Source organism: Lontra canadensis, unplaced genomic scaffold (assembly GCF_010015895.1).
Source record: "Lontra canadensis isolate GAN:19392208 unplaced genomic scaffold, GSC_riverotter_1.0 scaffold205, whole genome shotgun sequence".
Lineage (NCBI taxonomy): Eukaryota > Metazoa > Chordata > Mammalia > Carnivora > Mustelidae > Lontra > Lontra canadensis.
In genome coordinates this window covers 338,299-364,674 of record NW_022631199.1, presented here as the reverse complement: position 1 = coordinate 364,674, position 26,376 = coordinate 338,299, and the positions used below count along the sequence as shown (strand labels likewise).

General features: G+C 59.5%; 1 protein-coding gene across 1 annotated transcript in view; it reads right to left on the bottom strand.

Moving 5' to 3' along the window:
- WNT3A (Wnt family member 3A) overlaps positions 1-26,235 on the bottom strand; it is a 40,293-nt gene extending 14,058 nt beyond the window's left edge. Inside the window, exons 1-2 of the mRNA XM_032848491.1 lie at positions 26,023-26,235; positions 11,979-12,220 (exon numbers count right to left, since the gene is read on the bottom strand). Of these exons, the coding sequence (XP_032704382.1) occupies positions 11,979-12,220; positions 26,023-26,093 (313 nt within the window). The 5' untranslated portion in view covers positions 26,094-26,235. The remainder of the gene's footprint in view (positions 1-11,978; positions 12,221-26,022) is intronic.
- Between the last annotated feature and the right edge of the window lie 141 nt (positions 26,236-26,376).

Below are 26,376 nucleotides of genomic sequence, written 5' to 3'. Positions count from 1 at the left end.
CGGAGGGGGCTAATATGGGGGAGTTGACATCTCTCATATCAGAAGGACAGAGAGGGGGTTAATATGGGGGATCTGATTCCCCTCCCATCAGAAGGACATCAGGGGGCTAAAATGGGGTAGCTGACACCTCTCGCATCAGAAGGACATAGAGTGATTATTATGGGGAGGTGAAATCTCCACATCAGTGGGGCATGGGAGCTGTGTTGGGGGATCTCTGTCATTGCCTCCTTCCTGCTAGTGTCTGCAGACCATTTGTTGGCCCCTACCTGATGGCTGGCCTCTGGTTACCAACCTTTAGGACTTGGGGGCCTGTCTCTAGTCGGCTGCTGGGAGGCGGAGACCTAGACCCAGGGCTGGGTAAGGGGCAAGCTCCCCTGAAAGCTGCAGGTCCAGCCTACCAGAACTTTTCTTGGCTGACCAGTGGCTGCAAAAGGACTGTCCCTCCACTGAACTTGCCTCTGTAAGGCGCCTTGGGACCCCCCTGCTCAGTCTCACCTCTGGGCAGTACTGACCTTGGGGCAAGACCTACATAACACTGAGGCTACTGCAGCCCCAGGTCTGCAGAGTTGCCAAGGGCGGGGGTGGGGCACGCTCTGCTTCCTCTGTGGAGCCCCTTCTCCCGCCTCCATGGTATTGCGGGGTAACCACAGGACCCTGGCCAGGGCGGGGGTTTCCAGTCTGCAGCCCCTTCTTCCCCAGCACCTTGCAAGGAGGCTGGCTGGACCTCCGGGCTGTGGCTGCCCTCTCCCAAGGCGCGTGGGAGTGAGTCCCCGGTCCTACAGGCCAGCCCTGCCGGCCTGGAGCCTTTCTGAGCAAAGAGCACGCTCCTGTGGCAGCTGCAGTGCCCAAGGCTGGATGGGCCTTCCCGGCTCTGGGCTCCTGCGGGTACCAAGCTCCCAGGCTTCTCTGCGCGCCTGCCCACCGCTCCTAGAGCATCCTAGGGGTGCTCTCAGCATGCGGCAGCCCCGCACACGCGCGACCTCGACGACAGGGTGGCCTCGGCCTCTGTGGGGCCTCCCACCGCGCTCCCACTGGGCAGGGAGGGGTGGAAGGAGGCGGCTGCAGAAGCAGGGGCGAAGACGAGAGCTGCTCGCAGCTTTCGCAGGTGCAGAGGCCCGCAGACGCTGGCGGGGAGATGGGGAAGACTCTTCCAGAACATTCTGCAAGCCGGCGCTCCCTCCGCCCTCGGGGTGCCCAGCGCGGAGCGGCCGGAGGAAGGCCGGAGCCCGGGCCCGGGGCTCGGCCCCAGGAGGACGGCCGGCGTCCGCGGCCGCAGAGCGGGCAGAGTCCGGGAGGGGCGGCGGCGGTGGTGGCGTCGGTCCACCCCCGGCCGCGCCCCGCACAAAGGCGGAGCCCTGGGAGCGGAATGCCGCCCGCGCCCCGCGGCGGCCGCGGCCCCTGGCACCGCGCGGCCGGCGTCCCGGTCACCCGCTGGGGCTAATGAACCCGCCTTTGTGCGGCACTGTCACGCCGCGTTAGGCCCACAATGGCCCGCGATATTCTATATGAGCTTCCCCCTGGTCGGCGATTAGGCCGTGGCCCGCCAGTCATAGCAACCAGGAGGTATGCGCTGCCGAGGGGCCCGCGGCGCGGGGGAGCGCGCTATTCACACGCGGCGGCGCGCGGCTCTCCCGAGGGCGTGTGAACCGCCCGCGGCCCCGCGCCTCCCCTGTGCTTAATCTTGTCCTGGTCGCGGGGACATTGTGCTCCGAGCCGGGCGCCGCGGGGCGCCGCCGGGGTCTCTCCCGGCCCCTTACACCCCCCCCGCCAGGCAGAGTTAATGATAAGCGGGGAGGCCCGGGCCCGGCCGCGCCCCCCCAGCCCCTGGAACCGACACACTTTCGGACGGGGGTCAGGGGTCGCAACCTGGATTCGGGACGCCGCTTCCCCCGGGGCCTGCGTCCCCTTCGCCGCCCTCCCAAGCCCTGAGGCCTGCGGCCTGCGGCCTGTGCCGTCCTGGCCCCCGGACACACAGGGCGCCTACAGACCACCCCCCGGGAGCCTGGCCGCGGGGAGGGGCTCTTCCAGGAGGGTCCCGGTGCAGCGGGTCCCAGTGACCTCCTCCGCAGGGCAGACCCTCAAGCGGACTGACCAAGGACAGCGGCAGGGGGCTGCGAAGGAAGGCCACCGTCTGGGGGAGGGCACAGCCCTGCTGAACGCTTGATTGACACCAGCGGACCCCGCCCCAGAGGCTCAGGGAGTCCAGCAGTAGGGACCGGGACTGGGACCCCAACTCAGCTGTCCAGTGGGTTAGGTCCAGGAGTAGACCCCCCACCCCGCGAGGGGCAGCCCATCTCTCTGCACGGGCAGTGAAACCCCCTCCCCACATACCGCGAGGGACATCTGCTCCCTGCTGCAGAGGGACAGGCCCAGCATCTCCCCAGAACTGAGACCCCATGGTAGCCGAGGGAGTACAGCCCTGTGGCTCCAGGGCTCTGAGGGAGTGGCCAGTGCAGGTTGGGGGTCAGGGCCTGCACGCAGTGCCCTGCCCTGCTGGGGTGCTGCGGGGAGAGGCCGCACGGATCCACATCCCTCTTCCTGCGGCTACATGCTGCCCAATAGCCCATGGGCCTGGACCTGGGCCACGGTGGCCACTGAGCTCCCTCAGGGGCACGTCCTGGCTGGGCCTTCTTCAGGCTGGCAGTGGGCCTGTCTGCTGGCCCGGAGCCCTGGGACCAGACTTGCCTGCCCTGGGTCTTCCCCACCCCCTCACCTCCGGAGTGGGGGGTGTCAAGAGGAGGTGTTGGCCTGCTCTTGGGGAAAGCAGGCCCTTCAGGTGCCTGGGGGCCTGCCTGGAGGGACAGATAGCTGCCATGCACTCCAAATTCTTCAAATGCTTTCTGCCCCATGATGCAAGTTACATCAGCCTGCTGCCTTTTGGAGCAAGGGCGGAGGGCCTTTCTTCCCAGCCTGGACTCACATCTAGCGCCCAGCCCTGTGTTCTGCAGCGGCGGCTTCCAGAGGTCTACTCCAACGAGCCAGCCCCAAGCCCCAAGCTGGCCAGCCAGCCTCTCATGCGTGCCCGTGCGCACGCGTGCGCGAGCGTGCGCACACACACACACACACACACACACACACACGTGTGCACACGTCCACACACGGCTGGGCCCCTCTCCTCCCTTGGCTGGGCAGCGTTAAGCTCTGTTCAAGAGGCCGCCTCAGCAGGGGTGGCCAGACGCCCTGTGGACCCTGCCACAAAGCCGGGGTGACCTCTGACACGATTAGGGTCGCCCTGACCCTAATCCAATCAGATTGATTACCACAGGCACAGCCCGGCGAGCAGGGGGTGGGGGGTGCTCCACAATGGCTTCCCAGAGCTGGATTCTCTCGGGCACCTGACAGCTCCTTCATCGAGGGCCATTCAACTCTTGGGCCACAATGAATTCCGCCATTTCTCAGCCCTGCAGTGGGCAAGGGGGACAGGGGCCCTTCTCTTCCCATTAAAGCCAAGTGGTGAGAGCCTGGGGGCTGAGAAAATGTTCACCAGGCAGAAATGGGAGAAGGCTGAGGGCAGAGGGGACAGACAGGAGGGGCAGAGGCAGCAGAGGGCAGAGAAAAGAGTGTGCATATGGGGAGGCGACATGGGGGTCGTGGGGGAGTGGATGGGGGGGGAAGGACACAGGGGAGTGGACCTGCGGGTCATGGAGTTGGAGGGAATATGGGGAGGGGACATGGAGGACATAGGTATAAGTGGACACCTTACAGGAGAGGGGCCAGGACTCAGGCTTTTGAGGAACAAGGAGGTGCAGGGGAGGACAGGGGCTCTCTGAGACCATAGCCCAGAAGACAGGGGATTGTCTGCTCTCTGGGTGCCCACTCCCTAGGCCCCGGTGGGCCTGCTGTGCCCAGCAGAGAGCTCTGTTCTCCTCCCAACCCCACCAGGTATTCTCGGCATCCTGCAGACCCCCACACAGGAGTCCCGGCCTCACCTCACCCCTGCACCCCTGCACCACTCCCCAACGTCCTCACTTGCAACTAGAGCAGCAGTTTGCTGGATGGGTGTTATGTCCAAGCTCCTGCTGTGTGTAAAACACTCGGCACAGCCCCAGAAAGCACCATACACATGTTCTAAAGAAAGAACAGCTTTGGAGATCCAGCTCAGGCACCACCTCCCCTGGGAAGGCCACCTGTCTGCTTGGCACCTCTTTCTGAAGGACCAGAGCAAACTCTTGGCAGTGCCCTAGCAGCCTCCTTGCCTTCATGCTGGACATGCCCGCTGTGCACCTGCTGTGTGTGACAGGGGACCCCAATGGATGTGAGGGCACCCTTCAGGGCCTGGTGCTTGTCCTGGGAGAGTGATGGTGGGCACAGTCAGGAAACTTGGAGCTGCTCCGGGGCCTGGGAAGAGGGCTGAATGGAGAGGACGAGGATTGCAGGAGCTGACCCAGTTTCAGACTGTGGGGAGCAGTGAGGATGGCATGCAGAGGCAGGCAGCTCTGCATGGGCAGGGAAGTCTGTGTGCAGCAGTGAGGTTTTAGGCAGGCAGGGAGTGGATAAGGCCCCAGGAGAGTACCCGTGGACGGGGTGGTGGTCATGCAGAAGGGCAGAGTGGCAGGACTGGGTGCAGAGGCCAAGGGCCCTTGGAGGCCACCCTGACTGAGGAGATTGTGTCTGAGCATACCTGGGGGGTTGTGAGTTGGGCTCTGAGATGATGCCACCCAATGTATGAACATATGAGGGAAAGGATGGAGCTTGTAGCCAGGGAGGGTGAGGCTGCATCCTAGTGGGAAAGACGGCTTACCCCAGCGGTCTCCAAGTCAGGTCTGTGTATCCCGGGTGGGGGGGTGCATGGAAATGGGCCAGGATCCTTGGACAACATGGATGGTTCCAAGGCACCCTCCCTTTCTCCCTGCCTGCACCCCTACACCCACCATCTCCCACTTGTCCCAAGTAGGGACACACAGGTTTCCAGGCCATGTCAATAACAACTGGGCCACGGAGCTCTGTGCAAATCAGGTCATCGCCAACTCCTTGTTTTCCACAGAGTGAAAGGAGGACCCAACCGAGACATGAGTGGACAGATTTTTAAACTTTTTGATAATAGGTTATTATGTGATTTTTGTCATATATGACTCAGAAAAAAATCAAAGAATTGAGAGTCACATCATATAAAAATTCTCCCATGTCATGTATTCATTGATATGAATGAAGATCCTGACACCTGGATCTTTAAAAATTAAGAACTGTATACCCAGTGGTAAAAGACTGAAAGCCACTCCTGAGATCAGGAGGAAATCAGGGTTGCCCATTCTGCTCACTGCCACCCAACATTGTCCCAGAGGCTCCAGCCAAGCAAGGAGCAAGAAAAAGAAAGAAAGAGTATCCAGATTGGAGGGAAGAAGGAAAACTGGTCCGGTTAGCCAATGATATGAAAATCCTATGGAATGCACAGAACATCCATCAGAACTGATAAACCTTCAGCAACATTACAGAGTATGAGCTTGACAATAGAAACCAATCATGCTTTTCTATGCACCAGCAATGAACAATCCAAAAGTGACATTAAGGAAACAATTCCACTTACAACATCATCAAAAAAGAGTAAAATACTTTGGAATAGATTTGGCAAATGAAGTACAAGGTTTGTATGCTAAAAATTGCCCAATGTCATTGAAAAAAGCCTAAATACATGGAAAGACATCCCATGTTCATGGATTGGGTGGCTTAAGATCATAATGGCAATATTCCCCAAGGTGATCTGCAGATTCAACACACTCTAAACATGAGAGCTTTTGTTTTTGCAGAAACTGATGAGCTGATCCTAAAATCCATACAGAATGGCAAGGGGTTCTGGATAGTGAAGACAGTCTTGAAAAAGCAGAACAAAGTTGGAGGACTCACACCTCCTGATTTCCAGCTGTACAGCAGAACAGGCAGAGAACAGACATGTAGACCATGGGGCAGAATAGAGCCTAGAAGTAAGCCCACGCTTCCTTCCCTGGCTTCCGGGTGGGGTAGACCCTGCCTGACACTGCCTTCCTCCACCACCCAGCTGGCAGCCTCTTCAGGTAGGTCAGGCTTCTGTGTCCTTCCTGAAGTCCTTGACACTTCTTCTCACCTGGGGGGAGCAGGAAGCCTTCAGGAGTGTCTAGGGGCCTGATGGACATGCCTCCTCAGGCCACAACACCACTGGCACAGCAGAGGACCTATGTGGATGGCAACCACACCACACGAGTGTGTTCACATGCGTGCACACACACCTGTGCAGATAATTGTGTTTATTCGCTCACATACACTTATGCACACATATGCATATACCACACATGTACACCTACCCACCACACAGATGCACACACACATTCATGCACACCATACCACACACACTCATAAACACACATACACACACGCAGGCCCTCACACAGCTGATGTACCACAGTGTCCTGTGACCCTAACTCTTCCCACACATGGCAGCAGCTGTCCTTGTGGGGACTACCATGTAATTACCCCAACCAGCAGCTCTGTGAAGTCAGCTGAGTGGCAATTAGTCTCCCACTTTATAGACAGGGACGCTGACACTCCAGGAAGTCAACTGACTCACTAGCCAAGGTCACATGGTGTGATCCCCTTCCCTTCCCTACATGGCCTGTGGGCATGGCTATGACCACCTTAAGTGGGGAAGCCTCAGACACTTGAACAAATGTAATCTGGCACCGCCAACTCTTCATGCAATGCTTGGTTTCACTCTCAGAACCCCTCCTCAGCTGTCTTCCCCTCCATGCATACCACCAGTCCCAGGGGCCAGTGTCTCTTCCTGCCAGACATCTCTTGCCCCTTCCTCTGCATTCCAGAGGCAGCTGAACCAGTGAGTGTTCTATCCTTCATGTTTGTCTCCCTAGGGTACCTCGGTATGCCCTGAGGGGTGGGGTCTGGGTCCCCTACCTTAGAACCCAAGTGGGCCTTCGTAACTGCCTCTTCTAACAGAATGTGGCACTGCATGGCCTCTGAGGCCAGTTTGGAGAAGGTGGTAAGGAGTGGCATTGGCAAAATGGCCAAATGAGGAGCTCCAAGGGCCCATTCCTCCACAGAAACTTGGAAAGAATGGAGCAGAAACTGTCAGAGCCCTGGAAGGGAGTTCAAGGTTTTTAGAAACCAAGCAAACGCTGAATCAAGAAAAGGTGTCTCTGACAAGTTCTAAGATCTTGGAGGCATTTTCACTTGGTCACACCACCCTCCCTGGCCTGGAGAAGTCTTGAGGTGGCAGTGTGCATTTTTCCCATGTGGGTGGATAGTTCCAGAGTGAGCAGAGTAGTTGTTGCTCCTCAAGAATTTGTCTGTTTGACTTGGAAAACTGATGCCTATCTCAGAACTCTCTCAGGATGGAACAGTGGCTAACCGAAAGTGACACTGAAAATCAAATGAGCAAGTGCTGCCAGGTGGAACAAAAAATTATAGTGGGGGAAAAGTGTTGGGGAGAGTTGCTTTGTAGGATTAAGGGTTTGAAAAACTGCTGTGTGTACCAGGAGAGTTAAAGTCAAGTTCATGCCAAGGGCAGAGAGCATGCTCAGGAGAGACTGTAAGCTTCCGTCCACAGCTGATCATCAGGCCCAGTGCAGGCAGGAAGTGAAGGCTAAGGCAGGGCTGTGGGCAGACTAGCTGATGCTGGAAGCCTTCACTTCATTACACAGCCAATCTGCAAAGACCAGAGGAATTTTCTTTCTTTCCTTTGTTTCCTTTTTTCCCCCTCCAAGACATTAAGGAAATTTTTGCCAAATCGTTGGCTGACCACAAGCTAAAGACAAGTCACTAAACAAACAAGCAACTACCACCCACAGTAAGGACACCAAACTCTGAGGAGGGGAAAGATTTTGATTTCTTGTGTGACCATCTTATAATGATCAAAAGGCATAGATATCAACAAAAAATTACAAGGTATACAAAGACACAAAGAAGTACAGTCCGTTCACAAAAGAAGGAAATTAACAGAAAGTATCCCAGTGAAGCACAAATATTGGATGTACCAGACAAAGACTAAATCATCCATCCTAAATGTGGTCAAAAATGATAAAAGAAACCAGGAGAACAAAGTCTCAACGAAGAGAGACTATCAGTAAAGAGATAGAAATTACAAAAAGTAGCCAAATAGAAATTGTGGTGCTGACAAGTTTGATAACTGAAACAAAATATTTGATAAAGGCTCTCAACAGCAAAGATGAGCAGCAGAAGAAAGAATTGGTGACCCTGAAGATAGTTCAATTGCAATTATGCAGTCTGAGTAGCAGAAAGAAAAAGGAATGAAGAAAAATGAACAGACCTGTGGGACACCATCAAGTGTAGCAACAAACACCACACTGTAGGTGTCCCAGGAGAGGATAGAGGAGAGAGAGGCAGAAAGAATATTTGAAGAAATAATGGCCAAAAAGGTTAAAATTTGATAAAGCACTTGAATCATTATTTCCAGGAAGCTCAATAAACTTCAAGTTGGATAAACATAGAGAGATCCACACTGAGATATATTTTAATTAACTCTCAAAAGACAGAGAAAGTGCTCGCTTCGGCAGCACATATACTTAAAAAAAAAAGGCAGAGAAAAAGAGAATCTTTAAAGCAGTGAGAGAGGCAATTTGTCATGTACAAAAGGTTCTGCATGAGATTAACAGACAATTTCTCATCAGAAACCAGAATCAGATGGCAGTGGGATGATATATTCCGGGTACTGAAGGAAAACACTCTCAACCAAGAATTCTACATTTGGCAAGATTATCCTTCCAAAATGTAACATTGACTTAGATGAAATGGATACATTCCTACACACACACACACACACACACACACACACACACACACATATCAGAACTGACTTAAGAAGAAATAGAACATCTGAACAGACCTATAACAAGTAATGAGATCATACCGGTAATTTAAAACCTCCAAAGAAACCAAAGCTTCACTGGTGGATCCTACCAAACAATTAAAGAAGAATCAACACCAATCCTTCTCCAGCTCTTACAAAAAGCAGAAGAGCAAGAAATATTTCCTAACTCATTCTCTGAGGTCAGTGTTGCCCTGATACCAAAGTGAGACAAAGACTCAACAGGGAAAGAGAACTACAAACCAATGTCCCTTGTAAATATCGATGCAGAAATCCTCAACAAAATGCTTGCAAACCAAATCCTCCAGCATGTTAAAGGGATTATTGACCATGACCAATGGGGATTTATCCCAAGAATGCAAGGGTGCTTCAGTGTAAGAAAATCAACCAATAATAACACATCAAGTTAAGAGAATGAAGGAATAAAACTGCATGGGCACCTTAATTGGAGCAGAAAAAGCATTTGATATAATCCAACATCCTTTCAGGATACAAAAATTCAACAGATGAGTTATAGAAATGAATTTCCTCAACCTGATAAAAGGCAGTTTCGGAAAACCCACTGCAACCCACTTAGTTGATGGTGAAAGACTGAAATGTTTCTCCCTAGGATCAGGAACAAGACAAGGGTGACCTCTTTCACCACTGCTACTTAACATAGTGCTGGAAGCAGTAGAACAATCAGGCAAGAAGAAGATATCAGGGGTATACAAATTGGACAGGAAGAAGTAAAACTGTCACCATTCATAGGTGACATGATCCTCTCTATAGAAAACCCGAAGGAACCTACAAAAAAACTCTTGGAGCTACCCCAAAATTAAGCAAAGTTGAAGGATACAGGATCAAAACAAAAATTATTTGTATTTTATATAGTAGCAATGAATAGTCCAAAAAAGAAAATAAGAGAACAATTCCATTTACAATAGCATCAAGAAGGAAAAAAAAACAACAACTTAGAAATGCATTAGTGAGGGAAGTACAAGACTTATATGCTGAAAACTACAAAAACATTGCTGGAAGAAACCAAGGAGGACTTCAATAAACAGAAAGTCATCCCATGTTCATAGATGAAATGAATGTAATGCCTATGACAATCCCAATAGCCTTCCCCCCCGCAAAAGCCCTTTTCACAGACATGGAGAAATTGATTCTAAAATTCATACGGAATTACAAGGGTCCCAAATTGCCAAAACAATCTTGTAAAGGAAACCCGGAATGGAGGATTTGATTGGCACTTCCTGAGTTCAAAACATAGTATAGAGCCATCAAAATCGTGTGGAATTAGCAAGACGATGGTCATAGAGACCAATGGCTGGCACTGAGTCAAGAAACAAATCCACATATCCATGGCCAGTTGATTTTGGACAAGGGCGCAAAGACCATTCAATGGGGAAAAAAATAATCTGTTCAACAACAGATGGTGTTGAAATAACTGGATTTCCACATTCAGAGGAATAAAGTTGGACCCTGACCTCACACCATACACAAAAATTTATTCCCTATAAATCAAAGATTAAATGTAAAAGATTAAAGTATAAAACTCTTAGAAGAAAACATAGGTTCAAGTCTTTGTAACCTTAGATTAGGCAGCGCTTACTTTAATATGATGTTTCAGTAGATAAATTGGACTCTAACAAAATTTAAAACTTTTGTGCATTCTAGGACACTGTCACGACAATGAAAAGACCACATATACAATGGGAGAAATTATTTGAAGATCATGGATCTGATAGAGAATTCAGCATCTAGAACATATAAAGAGCTCTAACAATTCAACAACAAAAAGACAAGCACCCCAATTAAGAACTGGGCAGGGGTGCCTGGGTAGCACAGTTATCTGGGCATCCGTTGCCCAGGTTTTGGCGCAGGCCATGATTTCAGGGTCCCGGGATTGAGCCCAAATTGGGCTCTGTGTTCAGTGTAGAGTCTGTTTAAGATTCTATCTCCCTCTGCCTTTCCCTTCCATGTGCGCTCTCTCTCAAATGCATAAATACATCCTTTAGAAAAAATCGGGCAAAGAATATGAATAGGTGTTTCTCCAGAGAAGACATACGGATGACCAACAAGCCCACGAAAAGATGCTCACCATTATCAGTCACCAGGGACACACGAATAAAAACCACGAGATCCCTTCATACCCACTGGATGGATAAGGAAACAGGCAGAAATTACACGGTGGCGAGGATGTGGAGAAACTGGAACCCTCAAGCATTGCTTGTGGGAATGTAAGACGATGCAGCCCCTGTGGAAAACTGTGGTGTTTTCCCCAGATCTTACACAGAACAATTGCACTCCTAGGAATATATGCCAAAGGTTTGAGAACAGGTATTCAAACAGATACTTGTACAACAATGTCCACAGCAGCTCTGTTCACAACAGCCACAAGGAGGACATAAGCCAAATGTCTGTCGGCCACGGATGAATACATCATAAAATGCAGCGGGTCTACACAGAGGAATACTATCGCCCCCATGGGAAGGCAGGAGGAGCTGATACCTGCAGCATGTGGACCAACCCTGAAACCATCCTGCTGACAGTAAGGAGCCTTTCTCCCTTCGAAGCCACCGCATGGCAGAGGCCACCTTCAGGTGTTCCCACCGAGTGGGAGAGAGCCGGGACCAGCCGGGCACCTGGCCCTGATGCCCTCTGATTTGCAGACGTCGTGTTTCACTCTGGTGACAATCTGCTCTTCACCTAAGTTCACCCACGCCCAACCCTCACCTTCTAGCTCTTCCTAAAGTAAAGCCCTGCCCCCAGCATCCTGGGCAACTCCTGAGGTGGCATCTACCCTCCCCTACACCGTGGGTTTTTTTTTTAATTGTATGTTCTCTGCAAGATGCCCTGAAGATCTGGTTCCTGTGGGAAGCCTGTCCCCCTGGAACGGCACAATTTCTGCTGGGGAAGGGGACCCAGGAGGACTCTTTCCATGAAACTACGGCATTCCCACTCCAGGAGACCCCCAGGACGGGTGAGCATAGGAGATGGCCGGAGGGTGAGGTCTGCACAGCTGGCGGAGCTCCCCGTGATGCTGTTCCCAGGCAGAGCATTGGGGACACAGCGCCGCGGACCCAGGCGGAGCGGCCCCTGATCCTGAAGGGCACTGCTTGCACCTGCAGCACCCATGTCCGGCTTGCCACCGCCCCCAAGGCTGGCGAGCGCGCCCACGTACCTCTGTCCAGCACAGGGCCAAAGATGGCCAGGCTGTTGTCCACAGTGGTACAGTTCCAGCGGCGGCCGCGGAACTGGTGTTGGCACTCCTGGATGCCGATCTTCACACCCTCCGCCACACTGGGCATGATCTCCACGTAGTTCCGGCAGAAGCGCAGCTGCTTGGGGACCAGGCCAGGGATGCTGGCGCACAGGATGGGCTGGGTGCCCAGGGACGAGTACTGGGGCCCGACGGCCAGCGACCTGGGGAGGAGGAGACTGGTCAACTGGGTGGCCGCTTGGCGGAGGGACTGACCGTGGCCTGACGGCCCGGGCAGCAGCCAACCCATCGGGGGACGACCACAGCACGGGGATCGGGCAGCCGCCAGCCATGTCCGCACCCACAGGAGCAACGGTGGACAGCTGTGTCCCCCGCCTCCCCCCGCCCACCCCCACTGACTGCATTGCGGGTGCGGGAGCCAGAGATGGGGCAGAAGCCAGGGCGCAGGGCCCTCCTGAGCTCAGGCTGGAGACTGCCTGAGGGGAAGGCACGGGAGGGAACATCTCCCGTCACGGTTCCCACTCACTGCACGCGCCTGTGACATTTAAATTACAAGGAACAGCAAACGAGAGAGAGAAATTTGGTTTTTCAGCCCATCAGCCAACAGGGCCACGGCTACCGAGGTGGCTGGTTAGAAATAGGACTTTCTGGTCCCTCTGGAAGTTTCTCCGGGCCGCGCGGGGCGGGGTGATGGGAGCGCTCTGTGATGCCTGGGGCTGGTAGTCACGCACGTGTTTATGTGTCTGCAGTGACCAAACCATGTTCGTTTAACTGTATGTAATTCCACCTTGATTTTAAGGAAGAGGTGCCAGGTCCTTTTGTGGACCTACAAGAAAGAGCTTCCACAACAAGACGGGTGACAAGCTGTAACTCCAGCCGGCTCCCCTGCTGATGGTGGGTCCCACCGCTGTGGACCTCCCACCCGCCTCCCAGGTGACCCCAGATCCTGCCCGCTGTGGACGCCCCGGCCCGCTCCCCCAGGGGACCCCCGATATCGCTGCCTGTGGATGCCCCCCGCCCTCTCCCCTGGGTAATGGTGGATCCCACCACCCATGGACACCCCCACCACCCCCACCTGCCCCTCAGGTTATCTCATATACAGCCGCCGTGGACAACCTCCCCCGCTCCCCACGTGACCCCAAGTCCTGCCCCTGTGCATGCCCTGTCCAGTGCCACCTGTAGCCTGTCTCCCTGGCACTCTCCTCTTCCAGCCTGGGGAGCCCATTTGTCTTCTCAGCCGCGGCTGCTGGCTGTGCTGCATCCCAGGCCCTGGGTGGAGATGCAGAGCAGCCCCTCAGCCCCTGAAGAAGGTCCCCGTGTGGTCGGTACTTGGCCTGGTGGCCTCCAGGCAGAAGGCCTGTGTCTCCTTTGTTTGTGGGGAGAAACCAAGTCCAAGCCAGCTGTGTTAGCCTCTGTGGACCCCCAGAGGCTCTTCTGGTGGCCCTAGGAGGTTAAACCCCCAGCGAGAAGGAGGGACAGAGGCTTCTGGGTTCTTCAGCAGCCCTGCCTCTGTGTTTCCACGGTGACCTTAGGTAAGTCCTACCCAGAGTCTAACCCAGTTTCATCCAGCTGTGGTGAGAGCTGCTGGACATGGCGATTCACCGTCAGGGAAACCAGCCTCCCCTCTGGACGTCCAGAGGGAGGAGATGCTATCATTCTTCCGCCCTCCTTCCCCCAAATCTTCCAGGCCAGCCTGCCTGGAGCCTCCCAGCCCAGCCCTGCAGCACCTGGAGCTTCCTCATTGCTGTCCTTCTAGAATCTGGCTCTGGTGGCTTTCCCTGCACACCCTGCAGGCCCCGGGCCGCTGCCCCACCTCCCTGCGCCTTCATCCCCATCAGTGGTCTCTCCACTGACACAGGCTTCATCTCCCCATCCCCCTGCAGCCCCCTTCCCCTGGACAGGTCACCCTCCTGGCCTTCCCTCTGCGGCAGCTCTGCCTTGCTGCAGAAGCCAGCTGGGGCATGGGCGGCTCCCCCTCTGTGCATGCTCTCCTGGCCAAACCCCCAACAGCGTGTGGTTCCCCACATTCCTGGGCATGCCACCACGTCCACCGTCTCCTCGCCTTCCCCTCCTCCTGCTCAAGAACATCTCTTAAGAATTAAAGCCCATGGGGCGCCTGGGTGGCTCAGTGAGTTAAGCCGCTGCCTTCGGCTCAGGTCATGATCTCGGGGTCCTGGGATCGAGTCCCACATCGGGCTCTCTGCTCAGCGGGGAGCCTGCTTCCCTTCCTCTCTCTCTGCCTGCCTTTCTGCCTGCTTGTGATCTCTCTCTGTCAAATAAATAAATAAAATCGTTAAAAAAAAAAAAGAATTAAAGCCCGCCTTTCCCCAGGACTACACCGCACCTTGCAGCCAGGTGTGTGAGTCAGGCCGCCTTCCTGGAGGCAGTGGGCCCGCGTCCCTGATCATCCACGCCCTTAGACCATGCTCCTGACATCGTGGGTCTCTCCCACACAGGCCCCAGTATCTAACCCCCCAGCCCTCTGAGCGGTCCCCATGAGTCCCATCTGTCCGCACTCCTGTGCCTTGACGAGCCGCCCCAGCCAGACCTGACCTCGTGTAGGACACCAGAGGCCTCCCCACTCCCAAGTGAGTGTGTGTCCCCGGCGTGGCCTGGGTTGGTGGGGCTGGTTCCTCCTTTACGGGGTTGTTCCCTGGCTGATTCCTTTCCTACTTGCAGACCCTGATGAGTGCTCTGTGCCAGGCCAGACCGATACTCCCCACGTTTCCTTCATACCTGCTCCACCGTCCTGTGACCGCCGCAGTTTCCAGAAAGACCAGGTCCCCGCCTCACCCACCAGTGGCGCCTCACTTCTCTACAAAAGGTCCTGTGGTCTGGGCCTTGCTCCCCTCCCCTGGCCTACAGGGACAACTCAGTGGAGACCACAGGGGCTGCCCCCGCGGGGATCCCCGCACTTCTCCGTGGACCAGCAGAGCAGGAGGGTGGCAGGATGGGAGGGAAGCCGGGCCGTGGGCTACGCGTGGGTGGGGAGGTGGCAGGGGTGCAGGCCCGCATCAGGGTTCTCTAACCTTAGGGGCCAGTGGGCTGAAGTGAGGCATCCGGGTTGAGCAGATGGGCGCCCCTGGGCTGGAGCACAGGGAGGGGCAGAGGGGTCTGGGGAGGCAGTGGGACAGCGTGGGGGGCGACTGGCCGCATCAACTCTGTGGGACCTGCTGTGACTCTGGCTGGAGCTCCTGCAGAGAGCCTGTACACACAGGGCAATCCCCCAGCCCCACTGTCCTTCAGAATGTCCAGAGCGCCCCGCCAGGTAAAAGGCCTGCACGCCCCAAGCGGCCCCTGTCATGGCCCCAGGAACCATGGCCTGATGCATGGGCCACGTGTGGAAGGCTCTGCCTGCACCAGGCCAACACCAGGCATCTGCCTCCCCCATGAGGTCTCCCTGGAACTGAACCCTGCTAGCCCCACCTCGGACATCCGCCCAGCACAGACCAATGCTGAGGACTCCTGGCCCAGTGCTCCGGGGGCACACACCGACCCAGGCCACGCACCCCCTCCCCACACTGCATGTCCAGCTGTGACCTGGAACAGGTGGCAGGAGCAGTTGGAGCGACACCCCTCTAATGAATGCAGGGACCCAGGGGAGGGTCCCCGAGAAGCGCTAGCTGGGTGGCCTACTGAGGGCCAGCACTGGGCAGGGGCTGGAGGTGGTGGCGTTCAGATCCTTCTGCAGCTTCTGTGGCCTTTCCAGATAAGAGTCCAGGCCTGCCTCCCTCCAGGTGGCCTGGATGGTCACTCGCCATACTCCTTTCTGCCTCCGACAGAGATAGGGCTGCCATGGCTGCTCCTGGAGGCCACACCAGGCCGGGGAGGTGACTATGGGGCCAGGCCAATGCAACTTCGAGCATCCAGAAGCCCCGGGACAGGGGATTTGGGGGATGGCTGGTGGGGCGAGGCTGGGGGCCAACGGTTCCAGTTTGCATGGGAGTATGAACTGGGTCACTCCCGTGAGCCTTCCCTGGGCTCTGAGCCAAGAGGCCTCATTGGGGTCCCGCAACGTGGAACTCTCTTTCTTGACGAGCCAGCCCGCGTACTCAGGGGCGTGAGACTGGGAGATGCAAGGGTGGGTGGTTGGCTGTGGGACGGCCAGGCAAGGAGAGGTGGGCCCACGGATGCTCCTGGCCAAGCCCTGTGTCTGGCGGCAGGACATTTCGGGATGGCGCAGGGTTGGGGGGGGGGTCTCCTGTCACGGTTTCCCGGGGGCCTGGCTCCTGGGGGGCTCCCTCCATGCCTCCCTCCTCTTGTCTCAGCCCCGTTCCACCCCTGAGGGATGGAGAGCTGACCCAGAAGGAAGTCCACGCATGTGATCATTTCTCTCTTGGCTGATGGCGCTTGTTGACTTGGAGACTCAAAGGGATGGGGAAGGAAGATCACGTGGGCAGTGCGGAGGGGCTGGCTCCGGGCTTGTCCCGAGCAGCGGCTGGCAGGGGGCAGGTGAGCCCCAGAGCCCCACACCTGCAGCCGGGAGCGCAGAGCCCAGCTTGGGGGCGCAGGGTCCGGGTCACAGCCGGGAAGAGCAGGCTGCTTTCCTTCGCGGCCCCAGCCACCCACCAGGCGGGGACTTCCAGGCTCCCAGCCCCTGTTCCGTGCTGAGTCAGCTCCTGTGTGCCCCGCCCCCAGCACCTCCACCTGGGCTGCCCTCCTCGGGGCAGGCCCCAGCTCGCCGCCACCGACCTCCTGGAGCCAGCAGCCAGGCTGCTCCAGCTGTTCCTGTCCCCACCAACCCTGGCCGGACTCTCTCACCCACTCCAGCCCTGATGCCTGAGCCCCAGCCCCATGAGTGGCTTCGGAGACGTTCCCGTGTCCCAGAGCCGGGTGCCCAAGGGCGCCTGGGTGCCGCAGACCCTGCCTGAGGAGGGAGGAGAGCCCGAGGCTGGGGGGCCAGTGTTGTGGGCCAGAAGAGGTCAAGGGGGCTGGTCGGGACACTGGCTGTGGCTTGGCCTCAAAGGCACACGGAGCCAGTAAAGAAGAATCACACAAAAAGTCCAGCTGGTGCTCACCAGCCTTACCATGGGGATCACGGATAACGTACACGTATCAGGTCATCACGACATGCACTTTCACATGCTGTCATGTGTCAACAAAGTCGGGGAAGATCCAAATGGTGCACTATTCCCCCACACCCCCAGGACCCAAATTCCTAAACAGAAGGTAGATACCCCGGCCTGACAGCACTGGGAAAACCACAGTCTGCAGCTCCCTCCTCCCACAGCCCTATGGAAGCAAGTGGGGGCCCTTGGGGAGAGGCCAGGCGCCGGACAGGATGGCAGGGAGGGGCTCCAAGCGGAGGAGCTCCGGCTGCAAGGGCCACCTCTGGGGGATGGTGATGCACAGGCCCATCCATGGGTCTTGCCAGGGACCAGAGGCATGGAGGAGGGGAGGGGTGCCATTGCCCCTGTGTCCTGAGTGCTGTCTGGGCTCCAGAGTCGTGTGCCGGAGGAAAGGATATCACCGCAGGGACGGTCCCTGGCCTACAGCAGGTACCACCCTACGATGTGAGCCCCACAGGCTGGGGACAGGTGGAGAGTGGACAAGACTTCCCTGGCCGAGCAGAACCATTGGAGGCAATGGGACCGACACAGACATGCAGCAAAGAGCCAAGGAGGGAGGGCACGCCATGGCTACGCAGGGTCCCAGCCGTGACCCGAGACGCGAGCTCTCTGCCTTCTGTGGGTGACTGTGCCCTTGGTCGTCATTGCTCCAGCTGCTGCTCCGGGGGTGCCAATTAGGGCCGTCTCTCCCTGTCCCGGGGGCCCCCAGAGCGTCAAGCCTGCTCCGGACCTTCCAGGAGGGGACACGTGGTGCTGAACCCTGGGAAGGAGGCCCCCACCAGGCCCCGACTCTGCCTAGCCCCGGGACTGTCCGGGATGACAGGACATGCTTACAGACTGGAATCCGGGTCGCGAAGCCTATCACGCTACCACACGTGTGCCTTCCTAGCACGGCCCATGCTGGGCGCACAAGTCAGAGACGTGGGGGCGTGCTGGGCCTGAGAGGCCCAGACGGGCGAGCACAGCCAGCGGTGGGCGTGAGCCGCCGGAAGCCGTCCAGCGCCGCCACTAGTCAGGCAGCCCAGACCCCATTCCGGCCACTACTGGCCCTCCTGGCCGCTGCCCCGGGGACGGGCCTCCCTGCTGGGCTCAGGGTCCGGCCCCTGACCCCACGGTCCCCTCCTGCCTCTGTGCGCCCCTCCTGTGCTCCTCCTGGGCCCACCGCTCCTCCCCTGACCCCACCCCACCCCGAGGCCCCGCCCCCACCGCCACTCCTTCTGGTGCTGCCTCCCCAGCCCCCGTCCCACCCCTCTCCTGCCTCCCATCCCTCTCCTGCCCGCCCTCCTTGTGCCGCGCCTGCTCCCCCAGCACCCCCCCCCCCCCCTGTCCCCATGCCGTGTCCCCCCACCACTCCCCTCCCCTGTCTGAGGCCTGTCCCTTGTGCAGCTGGAGGCTTCCCTGTCCAGGCTCCTGCCTCTGCCTACAATCAGTCACTGCCAGCTTCCCCACCCTGCCCCGCTGTGTCACCTGTGTGGCCGTGGGCTCAGCTGGCCACTCCCTGACTTGCTCCGACCCACATGGCCTTGTGGACAGAGCCCTGGGACCTTCTGGACCGGGCATCTGGGCTCAGGTGAGGACACACGGCTGGCGTTCTTGTTGTTCATAGAGCAGGGGTCTTGTTCTCCTTCTAGGGATACCACTCCTGTTGCGGGACCCCCTTAACACTGTCACTGTGGGGGTCAGGGTGCCGTACGCAAGTCTGGGGACATGAACGTGGGTCTGTGACAAGTCCCTGGTGTGTCCTGTGGCCAGCACCAGCAACCCCAAGCTCCACAAGTCTCCCAGGACCCAGACAGCCCCAGGTCTATTACCGACGGGTCTTGGGGGTCAATGTGAGTGGCGGCCTGCGCCTGCCCCTGGCCGGCTGCATTAGGGCCCTTTGTGTCCCATGACCCCACTGACACCCCCAGAGTCCCTCCAGAGGTGGCCGGAAGGGTGACGCTGTATGGCGGCTGCTCGCTCCCAGGCCCCATGGAGGCGGATGCAGAGCCTCCTGCCCTATACCGGCAGGGAGGCCACTGGAGGGTGTCCCAGCACGGACCAAGCCTCACAAACCCTTGGGAGCCCACACTGAGCTTCGGGTCAGTCCCTCCGGCACCCCCTCTGCCTCACAGGCTTCCCAGGTGTCCCACGGTCCCAGAGAGGGACGGGAGGCCCTGGCTTTGGGCCACTCCCTCGAGGGGACGTGGGACTGGGGCTTGTAGCCATCATCCATCTGCCTGGGTCACAGTGAGGTCTGACCCTTCTTGATGGCTGCAGGGAGAGCATGGCAGGCGCCTGTAGTCCCCAGGGCGGGGGTCCTGCGGGTCTGGGGGAGCAGGCCCGCCCCACCCTTGCTGCACCCACTTCCTAACCCTGCACCTGGCGTGGTGACTCAGCCGGTGAGGAATCCAGGGCACTTCTCCACAGAGCAGAGTGCTGTCCCAGAAGGCGCTTGCACTGGCACCCTCCACCCACGCTGGGCTGGACGCCTCGCCGGGCACCCCGCAAGCCCAGAGCACCCTAGCCCTCCAGACATACCCCCCCATCGCCCTCTGAGCCCCAGCCCCAGAGTCCCAGCCCAGAGAGACCCAAGAGTCCACACAGCAGGGGGGCCCACATCCTGGAGCTGGGGCTGTGGTCTCACCTGGGGCCTGGGAGGAAGCCCGACATGCCGACCACGTGCAGCCGGGAGGCGAGGCAGGCAGGATGGACCTCTGTGCATGGATGGCACTGCTATCACCCCAGGATACGTATGGGGGATGCAGGCCATCACCTTCCACCCGGAGCATGCACATCCGCAGCCCGGAGAGTGGTCCCGACTCCAGCCCCAGCCTGTGGCTGTGTCCATGTGAGCCACACCCGCCGCCTGCTGGTTCTAATGGTTTTCTCCCTCCCCGGGAGCACCCTGCAGGCGGAAGGCCAGGCATAGTGCCAGGCCGTCTCACTCAAGGTGGAGTGGAGGTGCCGGCTGAAACACGCAGGGGAAGGAGGTGCCCAGGACCCAGGCTGGTAGCCGTCACCACCGGGGCTTTGCCGTGACTGTGCGGCGGGGGGCTGGGGGTGGCCCTCTGGCCTGGCTCCTGGGCACAGAGCTGCAGATGGAGGAGACACCTGGGCACTGTTCCCCCAGGTCTCAATGGGGCGGCCGGCTCTTAGGTGTCTGTGGACCTGGTTCGGTTTCCGTGTTAGCAATTCTCAGCAGGTGTGGGGCTCCCGTGGGCTGTGGGCACCCCTCTGCCCTCCCCGTGGCCACACCGGGGTGACTTCAGGCCGTTCTCACAGGGAGAGGGGTTCTGTGGGTGGGATCTTGGCTGGCAGGGGCAGGTGGGCAGGGGGCTGGGCCGCAGGCCTGCTCCACTTGGCGCCTGGCGCCCACAGCCCTGCTAGCTGCCTGCTCTAGGCCCCACAGAAGCTTGCCCCCTCTTCCTGTGTGTCCTCTTACTCCTAGGCCACGAGGAGCTGCACCCATGGGGCAAGACCCCCATCTTGTCCTTCAGGGACACAGAGTGGGCACAGAGCTGCAAGCAGGCCCCAGGGGAGCAGGGAGGTCAGGGCCCACCCAGCCCCCAGGGTCTTGGCAGAGGAGGACCCGGGCTGGTCCCCCTCGGGGACAAGGTCTGAGGTCTCACAGAGACATGGGGCTCCCGTCCCCAGACTGGAGCCCTGAGCGCGGGGCTGGCCAGTGGTCCTGTGGGTGGAGGGCTGCCCAGCAGGATGGGCGGGCTCTGTCCTTCCAGACGGGGCTGAGGGCTCCGGAAAGGGTGCCGACCTGCCTGCCCCCCCCCCAGGGCTCTTTCTCTCTCCAGCCTCCGATGGGGGACCCACAGGGAGGGCCTGGGCCTCCAGGCTCCTGCCCCCGGCGGCCTGAAAAAACCCTCCTGGGATCTGGTGCACCCTGGGCCCCAGAGGGCACGTGCTGGCCCCCCACCCCATCCCCGCGCAGCCCCCTTACGCCCGTGCTGCCCCACCGGCTGAGCTGGGATTACTGACACATACTTCAAGCGAGTCCTGGCAGGTGGGCAGAGGCTCCCGTGCCCGCGGCCATGCATTTGCCCGGTTCCCTGGGCGGCAGCGGCACGTTTCGTTGGGGAAGGAATGTGGACGCGCCAAAGCGCGAGACACCTCCAGGGTGTCAGCTGGGGAGGCCGGGAGGGAGACCAAGGCCCTGCTGCCCCATGTGCCGTGGGGACCTGGCCCCGGACCGGGGAGCTCAGCCCGGGGAGCAGGCACGCTCCGCTGTGTCCTCCTGTCCCTCCCGTCAGGCTCTGTTTCACGGGAGAGACGCCATCATTCATTCCTCACTCACTTGTTCCTCACTCATTCCTTTGCTGGGGGTGGGGTCTCGCTGAGCAGCTGCAGGGCTGACAGGAGGACCAGGGGCAGGACGGACGCCTCATGCGACATAGGCACCAGCCTCCTCCTGGCTCTGCAAAGGGAGGGTCAGGGCCTGGGGCCTCTGCAGCCTGTGCCTTCTTGGGGCTCCGCTCCTGCCCCCGGCCATGACGGGGTACTCACCACCTCTCAGCATCATGTGGGTTTCCGGTCACCCTCAGGAAGCCGACCCAGAGCCCACATCCGCCTCCCGAGTCTTCTCGGTCCTTCTACTGAGCTTACAAGGGGCAGATGCAAACTCTCCATGTGGCCAGCCCGTGGAGGGTTGGTGGTCCGAGGGGAGGTCCCTGCTCAGGCCGGCTGGCTGATGTAAAGGTGTGTCTTGATCTCACAACATGGGTTTTGGGGTTTATAAGTTCCCAATCCAGTATGACAAAGTATGTAAAGAGGTTGCATGACAAAACACAGAACACCACGTCACACCCAAGTGTCCCCTGTCTTCGGCTTCTCTATTTCTTCATGGACAATGGTCCCAGGACGGCTCTGGCTCGGGGGCCATGTCCAGTGTGACTGGGACTTTCATGGCCAGTGTGGTTTCCATGCTCTGCTTTCCCATGCTGGGACGGGGACAGGGCGCCTGCCGCCGTGCAGGCCTGGTCTGCACGGAGGACCCACCATGGGAAGTGTGGCTTTACAGCCCTTTGCTAAGGGAGACTGTTTCTTCCCCGATTGTTTCGCTGCCTGGTCCTCCCGCCTGCCACGAAGGACTCTAGCAGGGCTGTGCAGATGCCGCAGAAAATCATCTTACGAATGAGCAAGTCCAGTGAGAAGCAGGGACCCTGGGGGCTGGGAGACACGGTCTTGAGAGTCTGGGCAGCCAGGCCAGGGGGACCCGGAGTGCTGGGGAGACAGGTGCGCTGTGCTCTGGAGGGACGAAGATGAAGCCTGCCTGCCTGGTGGTTCTGGGAAGCCGGCGTTCTGACCACGTCCCTGATACAAGGGTGGCCATGGGTGGCTCTGTGGGGGGGCGCGGCTGCCAGCACCCGGAGCTCCGCCAGCACCGGAAGGGTCACCTGCAGTCTGGAGTCCTCTGGTCCCATGACCTAACTGCTGTCCCCACCAGCCTCCGGGCTGCAGAGAGACACAGGGAGACAGAGACATGGAGACAGAGAGAGACACAGACAGGCAGGCAGAGAGAGCAGGGCTGCCCTGAGGAGGGGCATAGGGGTGCAGACTCACTGAGGGCAGGGCAGCTGGGCGGGGTGGGTGGGGAGTCTCATGCATGGGCCCCTGCTCTCTGAGAAGTTCAGGTCAGAGTCACCTGACACAGGTAAGCCCTCACCGCAGCAGCTCTCCCTTCCCCCTTGCCCCCTTGGGGCTGGGGCCACAAGGGCACACCCCCACCCCGTGAACTCGAGGTGCACCTGCACCCCACAAACAGTGGGGGGCAGAGAGGTGGCATGGTTGGGGGGAGGGCCAGGCAGAGAGGAGGTTCTGGGAGGTGGGAGCAAGTAGGGCCGGGGGTCAGGCCCTGTCTCTTAGCTGGGAGTCCTCTGCTAGTGAGGACCTGTGCGGAAGGTGGTGGGGAGGGCAAGAACAGGGAGCAGTGCATGGGGAGCACGGCCCAGGCTGCAGATCTGACCTGGGGTGACCTTGCAGGGGTAGGTCTTGGGCTAGCCCAGGCAACATCTACATTCTGTGCTGGGGAGCCTGAGGTCCGGCTGCAACTGGGAAGGGGTCAGGCAGCTGTAAGTCCAGAGCAGTGAGGGTGTGGGGCTGAGGGCCAGAAGGGGCAGGAAAAGGTGGGAATGGGGCAGAGCTGCCGGGTGGGGGGGAGCGAGGGGGAGTGGGCAGGACAGAAGTCAGCTTGGCCTGCAGGGCCCAGGCAAGGCCCAGGGGGTTACTAGGTGCTCTCAGTCCAGACTCAGACACAGGAGGAGGGGCTCAGAGCGCGCCACAGGAGCCCTGGAGCCTACCGGGTTCTGTTCCCAGTGCTCAGTGTGTCCCCTTGACCCTGCTGCCATCCTGTGTTCCCAGGGGCCTTCCTCTGTGGCCTGCCTTCCTGGGGTACAGGGGAGGGACCCGCCGCACGCCTATCTGTGGCCTCTCTGGTCCCTTCTCTGGGGACCCCCTCATCTGCCGCAGGAGGGGCCCCCAAGTTTCACTGTCTACACAGGGGTCTTGGGACTGTGTGTATGTCTCTCTGAGGCTTGGCTGGGACCTGCCCTGGCAGGGCGAGGGACGTTTCCGTAGGCACGGGGGAGAGGGGGAGCAGGGGAGAGGGGGAGCGGGTGGCCCTTGGAATTCCCAGCGGGCAGCTGCCAGCAGCGCCAACCCCTCCCCCCTCCCCCCTCCCACTGGGAGACGCACCAACTTCAAGAGCCTAATTACTCCCGATTTGGGCTGTTTCCTCACTGTTGCCGGCGGCGCTCCCGCAGGTGAGAAGGCCCCCGTTACTTTCACTTTTATATGCAAGGTGTGGGGAGAAGCCCCCCCCCCCCAGCTTTGTCTAGGGGAGGGAGGATGAAACAGAACAGCCAATTAGGGAGGCTGGGCGTGAAGGTGAGAAGTTATAAAGAGAGGGTCCCTGGCCCCAAGGGGGGAAGGGAGGGCAGTGGAATGAGGAGCAGCGGTGGTAGGCTCCACCAGGTAGGGCTTGAGGATGGAGAGGCCTTCCCCTGCTAGGAAACAGGTAGGCTTCTCCGGGAGCCCTCCTGTGCACTCTGCCTGCATGAGCCGTGGGGACATGGCTCCTTTCCCTATCCAGCCGGTCTGCGGGAACCGAGGAGGGCAAACCGCCCTCCCCAGGGGGCCCTGAGGTCCTGTCTGCTAGACACCCTTCCCGCAGGAAACAGAATCACTGAGTGGGGGTTCCATGGCACCTCTTCTCCATGGGGCCAAGGGGCTGCTCTAGACTCTTACTTGGGTGGATTGCAGAGCCGAAGGGCCCTTCCCAACGGACCTGGAAAATGAGGGGTTACCTCGGAGCATGTGCGGGTCCATTCACACGGACACAAGTGGCCCAGGTGCATACCTGTGTGTGTCGGGGGAGGTCAAGACCAGGGAGCCTCAGGGCCAACAGGACAGAGATCCCGAGGTCTGGGGTAGCCAGGAGGCTGGTGGCAGGGCCCTTCCTTTCTGGAGCAGCGCGGGGGCGAAGGGCGCTTCCTCTTGCGCCCAGGAACGCGGCGGCGGCGGGTTCTAATTAGAAGCCTGCGCGGAAGCCGGCGGCCGCTGCGCTCTCTCCAACATGCCTCCCGGCTCCCCGCGGCCGGCCGGGCGGGCGTCAGTGTCCTCGCGGCCGCAGGCACTGTGGCCCTGCCCGCGCCCCAAGGCGACAGGGCGCTGCAGGTGCGGCGCGCGCCGGTCGGGGCGGCCGGGGTCCCCGAGGTGCGGCCCAACCGCCTCTCCGGGTCCCTGGACCAGCCCCGGCCTCCCCTCCCGCCCCGCCCCGCCTGGCTGCGCCTGGACCTGCGTCCCCACCCGGGCGCCCATGCTCCTGAACCATGTCGACGAGAAAAATTATTATCGGATTAGATGTACTTTAGCTCGCTCGGTTCACCCCCCTTCCCCTCGGCGTAATTATTATGATTCCGGGCAAGCCGTCGGAGAAGGTTCCTGTGTGTGCGTGTGCGCGCGCGCGCGCCCGCAAGCATGTGTGTGGGGAGCCTGCTCTTCCACTCCGGGTCCTCTGGCCGCATCCCCCCGACTATGTTGGTCCGATCGTGGGCTTCTCAGAGCGCAGCCCCGCACACCGACTGCCCCGCTTCCCCCCGTGCCCCAGCCGGGTGACCTTCCCCGGTGGGGGCTCGGCCACATTAGACTCCCAATGGAGGGTAGCCCTGACTGCCCCCCACTCCCCCAGCCCCTGATATTTGTGTAGTGGCCCCGTGGGCCCCTTCCTTCGGTTTATCTGCGTTCCCGTCGTCAGATTTTCAAGGGTCTCACTGAACCGGGCCTCCTCTGCGGAGCGGAGGCAGCCCCCAGTCTTCTCAAAGGTGGGCCTCACCCAAGAGCCTTCCAACTGGATGCCTTGTCTCTGTTCCGCGGCAGCCCCCCTTTGCCTCCCGCTGCAGAGAGGGGCCGCGGAGAGGGCTCCCCCGACACCCACCCACACGGAGTCAGCCCGAGAGGCGGCAGGGACTTGGGGCGGCGGGTCCCGCTGTCCTTACATAACTGCGCTGCCCCAAGCTGTTTGGTCTTGTCTCGCCGACTTTGTTTTAAGGTGTGCGTGTGCGTAACATACGATACTCAAGGAAAGTCTCCCTCTCCCCCCAGCTGCACCCGCTGGCCCTCCCCTCGTCCTTTGGCCGTAGGCACCCTGGCCCTTGGTGCCATCTGTGCGTACGTACCGTGTTCCCACCTCTCCCCAGCCGCTGCGCCCCTTCAGAGCCGGGGGACCCTCTAGGCCCCGGACGCCAATGTCCCCGGAAGCTCCGACACCCGCGTCCCAGCCCTGGCCCCAACAGGTCGAAAGTGGCCGCCAAAGAAAACAGCCCGCCCGCGCCCCCGGGGCCGAAGGGGCAGGGCGCGGGCTCCGGGCCACCGTGGGGCCCTGCCCGAGGGGACGGCGGCTGGCGGCCTCTCGGAGCGAGACCAAGGCGAACGCGAGGGAGACTCACCACCAGATCGGGTAGCTGCCCAGCGCCTGCTCCAGGCCGTAGAGGAATAAGAAGTATCCGAGCAGGGCCATCGCCGGGCGGGAGAGCGCCGAGGGCCGGGAGTGTGCCCCGAGAGCACGGGCGCCGGGGCGGGCCGGGCCCTGGGAGTGGGCAGGCGGCGGCGCTGGGTCCTCCTGCAGCCGCGAGGTGCGCGGGGTGCGCGGGTGTGCGCCGGTGCGCGGGCTCCGAGGGCGGCGCTGCGCCAGGTGGGCCGGCGGCCGCGCGGCGGGCCGGGGCCCGGGGCGGCGCGGGCCGGCGGGTCCGGGCCAGCCCCGCGCACCTCGCGGCTGCAGGAGGACCCAGCGCCGCCGCCTG